The sequence below is a fragment of the Perna viridis genome, chromosome 10 (assembly GCF_037379345.1).
Source record: "Perna viridis isolate PV_CMFRI_1.1 ecotype Kerala chromosome 10, ASM3737934v1, whole genome shotgun sequence".
In the NCBI taxonomy this organism is placed as follows: Eukaryota; Metazoa; Mollusca; class Bivalvia; order Mytilida; family Mytilidae; genus Perna; species Perna viridis.
The window spans coordinates 25,250,933-25,258,771 of record NC_142454.1 but is presented as its reverse complement, the minus strand read 5'-3'; the positions used below and the strand labels follow the sequence as shown (position 1 = coordinate 25,258,771).

The 7,839-nt window shown below is 33.2% G+C and overlaps 1 protein-coding gene across 2 annotated transcripts; it reads right to left on the bottom strand.

Moving 5' to 3' along the window:
• Positions 1-352: 352 nt before the first annotated feature.
• Positions 353-7,023, bottom strand: LOC148605112 (neutral amino acid uniporter 4-like). 2 transcript variants are annotated; one of them, XM_088548408.1, is made up of 10 exons: positions 6,891-7,023; positions 6,088-6,284; positions 5,714-5,804; positions 4,926-5,014; positions 4,269-4,361; positions 3,724-3,808; positions 2,934-3,212; positions 2,220-2,398; positions 1,346-1,518; positions 353-696 (listed from the first exon to the last, which is right to left on the bottom strand). In XM_088548408.1, exons 2-10 carry the CDS (start codon positions 6,279-6,281, stop codon positions 458-460), a joined length of 1,422 nt encoding a protein of 473 aa, XP_088404534.1. In that variant the 5' UTR covers positions 6,282-6,284; positions 6,891-7,023; the 3' UTR covers positions 353-457. The 2 variants fall into 2 exon arrangements, with proteins under 2 accessions (XP_088404534.1, XP_088404533.1); XM_088548407.1 differs by lacking the exon at positions 6,891-7,023 and adding an exon at positions 6,777-6,838.
• Between the last annotated feature and the right edge of the window lie 816 nt (positions 7,024-7,839).

Genomic DNA, 7,839 nt, shown 5'->3' with positions numbered 1-7,839 from the left:
CATATTGACAGGAATTTATGTTTAAAGTAAATTTGCAGTCATATTCTGTCATTGTGTTGTCAACAACAAAAAAGTACTGATTGTGGCATGGAGTTCAGTGTTTTCAAAATGGCAGCAAAGTTACTTGTTAGGGACAATGTCTTCTTGTCTCTGTAGCTCAAACATTTTTTTTATTTGAATCTGGCATCAGGTAACTCAACTAAATCTATATCACTTAGTTTACCAACATTATTCAGAGACTGTTGTGGACATTGCCAAAATAGTCAATGAGGAGGAATCCCCTGGATGAAACGAGTGAAAACACTATTACGGTATTGCTTTAGTTCAGTTTCTGGTGGTAAAACTATATTCATGTAAATCATCAACATTTATTTACAAAAAAAAAACATTTATTTATAAAAAAAAAACATTTTACTTGCAAATAAAAATGAACATTAATAAAGCATCTCACTTCACATTAGAATGTATTAATAATCTCTTTCAAAGCAGAATAAGTTCCGGTCACAAATCCTAAAAATCCAAATAGCACTATTAGTACATCTTTAATAAGTTTCCACCATGGCAGCTGGTTGTCTTCCACAGATAGTGTCAGTATTTCTATAATGGGAGGTAGCATAAGAGCTAGGGAGCAGCTGGCAAAGGCACCCAGTAGGGAAATGAGTAAATCTAAATGTGGAACTAGCGCTGCTACTCCAACTAAAAAAAAACAACATTTGTTTTCAAGCCATGTAGTCAAAGTATTAACAGAGTTGTCAAACAGGACGTTGATATCTATACACTGTGGGTTATTCATTCCCACAATATGGCATGTCCGTATAATGATAAAAAAAAATCTGTGAGATATATTCACATGAATTGAAATACATTTTTGTATGGTTGTAACTAAGCCGTTCTCTAAATTTTTTAATCCCAATTCCCTCTTATTCATTTGATAGCTTCCTAAATGTTTTATGTAACTCAGTGGCAGATCCAGGAGTTCCCTTTTTGTTAATTATGAGCCAACATTTTTCAAATAATAGCTTAAAATTCACCAATGTTTCTTGAACCTCCCTTTTGATGGAAATTGTGTTCATTTCATGCATAATTTGGATGAAATCCTCGAAACCCCCCTTTTTTCTGGAAACCCCACTTTCTAAAGTTTCTGGATCTCCCCCTGTAACTGGTTTCCATCACCTCTTTAAGAACTAATATACTTCTATAATAACATTTTTAAGAAGTCCTTCTAATACAGATTTTTTTTATTTCAAAAACCTGTGTAATTTAAACAAAATTTGGAACATTAGGTCTCACATTCATCAAAAAATGTTTACCCTTTATTAATTCCACTTACACAGGAACTACTTACATGTAAATATAACTATTGCAATTCTGTAGGGATATTCTGCATATAATCTCAGTTTTCTAGAGCTGATTTTCTGTGATATGTATGGCCATGTTATTTTCATCGGAACATAGAACATTAGCCCATATGATATGAAAAGTGAAACTGCAAACATCAAATTCACTGACAAATATAACCTACAACATAATAACAAATGAACACTTTAGAGAGTACAATGCAGGTGTGGATACAAGGACAGACGTACCAGGCGTACGCCCCCCTCCTAAATCAATAAGAAAAAAATTTTTAATTCAAGTTTCACCCCATAATATTTTTGCCTTGCTTTGCACTGCATTTAAATCAATTAATAGCCCCCCCCCCCCAAACTCAAATTCTGGATCTGCCCCTACAATGTTATCAATAATATATGACTTAAACTGTAAACTGTCCTGGGAAATCATGAAAAAATGTGAACTGATTGTAATCTACAAGTAAAAGTGAATGAATCTGTTTCTAAAATGGCAAGGTACTGATACATAAATATAGTTTTCTATTGTTATTTAACAAAAATATGAATTTTTAATAACTGTATTACTGTCGTGATTAGCTTGGTTAAAGTATTTGTAACTCCTTTCTTTCTAAAATCAGTATTTTTTCTAGGATCACTTTAGTCACTTTAGCATTAGATTTTGTTTTTGTTTGTTTTTGGTTTTTTTTATGTTTTTTTTTCTTCTTTTTGTTTGTTTTGTTTTGTTTTTGTTTTTTTTTATGTTTTTTTCTTGTATTTTGTTTGTGTGGGATTTTTTTGGGGGGGTGTTTCTTGTTCTGTGCCTGTTTTTTTGTTTTTTGGTTTTTTTTTTTACTTTACTACAGTCCTATCTTACTTGTCCAAACTTACCACTCTTTCTGAGGCAAATTCAGTGTAATGCTTCCAAGTGCCCCTTCTCCAAATTTTAGGTACCCATAAAATCCCATTGATGTATAGAGGCTTGTAACTATGGCCATTCCTAAGTTCATTACTCCGGCTAACCCAGGAAAGTCCTCAGGTGTTCTCATTTTATTTTCTATTGGCATTACCTAAAGTTATCAGAACAATTAAATATAAAATGGAGAACATGATATCTTAAAATATAGTTTTTATATTTGTTTACTAAATGTCATGCTTTTGGGTATTGAAAAAAAAACGACATTAAAGCATCAAGTGTTTTTGATGCAAACTAGTACTTCGAATTCCGAATATAACAAATCACGGTCATGTCAAGTCCTTTGAAGCTTCATACATAATCCCATTTAGATGTGCTTAGTCAGAATAGACTATTGTTTTACATAACCTGTTTGAGGGTCGTTAGGAAATAAATCTTAAAATCTCTTCCTTGTCGGGTCATTAGATCCACTGGTTGCATTGTGATGTAATAGTTTTGGTTGTTACGTCTTGTGCTCTACCTTTGTTTGCCAATTGCTTTAACCATTTTAACCAATTCACTTACCAATTAATTAAAAGGACTAATCGAGCATAATTTCAAAATGATTGTTTCCTTAATCATTTAATTAATTACATTGCTTTTCGTAACATCAACCAAAATAATTTGCAAGGTCATAAATGGTTACTTACCAACCCTATTCCTTCATAAGAAAATATCACAGTTCCAAAATACAATGGCAGGTTAGTAAATGAACTTGTTACAGACGGACGGACGTCAGTATTAGGTAGTCCACGGAATAGATATTGGTATATGATAGCTAGTCCAAAAAAATTCATTATGTTCGCTAGCACAGAAAATGGAGCTAAATGTTTCAAGTCCTTAATGAATGTATATGGTATCAATGATACTGTCACTATGATGATATAGACAAATGTTGATAAGCTGTCTGGATGGAAAGAGTCTACAAACTGAAAAATGTACAACTCGTAAGGAACTTTTGAACCTGGATAAACAATGGATAAAAATAATGGCCTATCAATTGTATGTATATGCAAGGGTATAGTGTTTGAAAAAAAATTGTTATTGAACTTTCTCTATTCTGACTGTCCCAAATCATTTATGCATACTTTTTTTTCTATTCTGACTGTCCCAAATTATTCATGCATTTATTTTGCTGTGCCGGATATGCAGTGATTTCAGGTTGGCTTGTGGAAAATGAACATTACTCTCATGATTATTATGACTTGTTTTATTTATTAAGTATTATTGGATTGCTTTTCTGATTTATTTGTGTTTGTTTTTTTTTTTGTGTCGCGTGGGGCGGGGGTGGGGGTCTTCGGTTAATTTTTTTTTTTTTTTTTTTTTTTTTAGTTACATTGTTGCAATATAAAGCCATGCCGTAATATACATTTTAGACATTTTGGAAATTGTAAACATTGTCACTTCTAAATAAAAAATAAGCCAAAAAGATAACCTTACATGCTTTATATTCTGTGCTACAAATAACAGGTATATACAGCAGAATCCCAGCTGAGTGATTATGAGAAATATGTTGACAAGAGCACTACAAAATAATTTTTTCAAGTGATAAGTAGTTGCAGAGAATGCTCCTCTTGGTCCACAAAATTAAAACGTTCGAGTTTGACATTAAGAGGCATCACGTGACAAAGAATGTTTGACAATTTCAGCGAGTTTTGAACAGCGGTTTCAAAGAAGCTATTGGATGGGAAGATGGTCTCCCTCGGTCAACGAATGACAAAATCTCCGTTTTGCATAAGGAAATCCAAATGTCATGCAAAATGGGAGGAACACAACTTCATCGTTTGAATAAGTCTTAGAATAAGGTATGAAAGTTTCAGCGAATTTTATTCTGGGCAGTTGCAGATGGGAACTATATAAAGCATCAAATGACATTGTAGACTATCTTCAAAAATTTTGGTATATTGTCGTCTGCTATTTCTTTGATTCTTGTATAAAAAAAATCCGCAAAATCACTTATGTATCTATATTAAAGAATAATAAACCTTCCCCCTCCGGCAAAGCGTTGAAGCTTCTTAGGTCCAGTCTTTATGGAGATTTCTAGAGTTCTTGCATAGTCCAATGTTGATATATTCGACCTGTGTTTAATGAAAGTTAATATCAAAGTGAAAGTTTGTAGCACATTCTTTGTTAGTTTTTGTCTGTAATTTCGTTCACATTACAATGCAGTCATGGAACCGAACAAAAAGGAATTTATTGGTACATTTTAACCTTAATGTCTTTTGTACGATTAAAACTAAAATATGCTTCCAACTTGAATCGGGTGTTTTTGACAAAGCAGATTACATACCACTGAAAATTTTTAAATTGTGAATCTTTTAGAAAAAAATCTTAGTTTGTGCTCCTAGCGTTTGTAATGGAAAATTACACTATTGTTTGTTCGAGTATCGATATAGCAGCATTTTGTTGAAATTACTTTCGTTTCTTCTTTTTTTCTACATATTTGTATGATGTAAACAAGAGTATATTAAATTGAGGTAGCAGCCGATAGAGTCGCCGTACCAATATTTTTTTCGTGCCTAAAATGTACATTAAAAATTGGAATAAAAAGATTTTTTAACCCAGCATGTATGCATTCGGACTTTCCTTTTTTAGCGAACTGAGCTGAACGCGATGCTTTGTTTGGTGTAATGATAATTTACCTTTTTCGTAAAATGTGGCTACAGTTTAACAACATGTGCATACAATGAACTGCTATCCCACCAATCAGTAAGATACCTACTGTTCCTAACTTGAATAAAATATATGCATGTAAGTCTACGATAAATATACCGACAAAAATTATCAGAATCAAGAGGTTGAGGTCCAGGTGAGGGCGTAATGAGCGTACCCTTCCTTTTTTCAAAGCAAAAAAAAAACAATAAAAACTATCATAGTCACTAAATATTGTATTGAATATGCCATTTTATCATATTCATTAATTAAGCATGTCATAATCTGGTTTCCTTTTATACTGAATCTTGTAATTACGCCTCCCCTTCATAAAATCCCGGATCCTTCATATAAAGACGTGGCGCGCGCTACCGGCAGTTTCTCTTTTCTTCATTTGTTTTTTTGCATATTTTAGCGTTCATTGTGATGTTGGTGGTAGTTCGTTCGCTCATGTTTTTATTTTTATTAGTGCTCATAATATTAGTATAAATATGTTATTTCGTCGTTTCTTTGTGTGTTAATCTGTTGTCATTTAAAAAAAATAAGAGGCATATGTATCCATTAATGTTCATCTTAATGTGATATAATAAATTACACTTTCTTGAATAAAACGGCGTTCATGTATTATAAATAAACAAATTCTCATGGTGTACGATTATCGATATTCTCCCCGGCGAAGTCAAGGTTCTGATTCCATCTTTGCTTCCTCAAAACGACCCTAACTTTGGAGAAGGACGCCAAAGTTCGGGACCAAAGGCAGAAAACTTATCATACTTACCCATAGACCAGCATTGTTAACAGCATTTGGCATAGCCAATATTCCCGTGCCGACATTGCCTTTTACAAGGTGCATTAAACTGGCCATATTTCTAGAAAAAAAAGAGTCAGAATATCTGATACTTAGATAAGTGGGTGTCCGTCTTATTTTTGGATATCATAGAAATGTATAAAAGAAAAAAAAAAAGAAAATTCTAGAAATACCATCCCTCCGTATAGTCGGCGAATACCGTTACATACATGATAAAGTGAGAATTTTCTCAATTGTTCTATTGCATATCAACAGTTCAAATGTAATACTTTCATTTCCATTACATCGTTTAATAATGTGGGTTCAGATTTATTTATACTGAGCTTCTTCACACGGAGACTTACCCAACTTTAAGATTTTGAGGTGTATCACTCTCTGTATAGACCGTGCTTTGGCTGAGGGGAACATAGTCTGTACGATTGGCCTGTATTTCTGTCGATGATGTTAACGATGATGTTAACGAAGATTGATTTTTTTCGTCGGGAGTGTATTCGCTGAAAGATCTTAAAAGTTTTGTTTGTTCTTCGGGTTCACCCATCTCCTGAAACAAAGGTATCCTTTTCAAAATTTTAAACATGGACTGTGCCTTGCGACAGAGGATGTGTCCTGTAAAGCCCATATCATAGTGTGTATAGCCGAGGTTTATATTTTAAAAAATGTTCAAAGGAAAGGGGTTGAACAAAAATTGCAGGCTTTACCCCGACCGTTGCCCAAAATTTCTCAATACAACCTGATATACTATTGTTCAAAGTCAAATTTCATTATTCCAACCATGGATTCTCAGGGGGCATTTGCATTCAACATTAATATATCATTATTTTATTTCCTTGAATATGAATTGTAATTTAAAGACGCTGTGCTATTTCTTCCGCTGTATGCTATATATACTGGAATCTGAGTCGTTTACCGCAAAAATTCAAGTAGATACAACTTAATTATTACATTGATTAAAATAAAGTATACATGTATGAGTATCAAATTTTAAAATTCACCATTATAACTTAAGAGTGAACTCAATTCTTTTCCTACAAACCCAAAGCATGAACGTGGTACATAATCGCAGTTTCTGTCATCCATATGATGTCATAATGTGTGTTTTTTTTCAATTCTAATCTGTAAAAAAATATATATATAAAAAGTAACTTACGAGCTAAAGAAATATGACTGGATAGATCCATATGACTATATATAGGTAGGTCAAAATGAAGCTCGTTGTCAAATATTATGTAGGTAGAGTTTATCTGTTCGACGATGCTTTGATAACACACATCGAGTATATCAGTCTTTTATATCAATAAGTAAATACAACCATCCAAATATACCACATCTGAAATTTGTCTTTAAATTTGCTGATAGCGACCGAGGGCCATATTTCGCGAGGTCAGTATGCCCTATTGTTATTCTGGTAGTAAAATAATCGCGAACAGGTATTTTTTTTGTAATATTTAGAAATATATCAAGTATATATGATTTAAAAATTAGAGCAAGTATGCATTTTAAATGTTTTTAGAGTTGAATACGGATACAAATACTTTATTGGCACAAACTCGTAAAGGAAATATGTCTATGACCCAATTGCAGCATATACAAATAACTTGGTATTCAAGGGAACCAAGATTCTAGCGGAAATGAAAAGAATGTAATCCAACGACAATGACCAGACAGGGAAAACAGACAAACACAACAAACCACATAAAATAACCAAAATAATACGTGAAAAATATATAGGGTAAACATCCTCTGCTTATCTAGAAACACCCACCGAGTTCCTCGAGTCCGGGGTAGACGAAAGAGGAAAGGAAAACTATGACACATTGAACAAATCGGTTCTCGTGATACAAATGGATGCGTCGTAACGATCCACGAGTTCATGATGACGACCATGAAACTTCTGTAATGATGACTTCAACTTTGTAGCAACATAGCCCTGTTCCAGATGCCTGAATGTAAGGAAAAAAACAAAAAATTCTTCGTAGTTAAAGCATACTTTGACAACGTATGAGCTGTGATATGAAAACCCAATATGCAGGTGCTGAAAGGATGTTGCAACAGATAAAAGGAAAGTCAATAAAACGGAACGGAAAGTCATCGCGTTT

Bases quoted from the DNA above. Each gene is read 5' to 3' on its own strand.
- LOC148605112 (XM_088548407.1), bottom strand. The intron at 5,805-6,087 runs GTAAGTCTCCGT...TTTTTTTTCTAG, and splicing joins CCTCAAAATCTTAAAGTTGG to AAATATGGCCAGTTTAATGC. The intron at 5,015-5,713 runs GTAAGTATGATA...ATTTTATTCAAG, and splicing joins TTAACAATGCTGGTCTATGG to TTAGGAACAGTAGGTATCTT.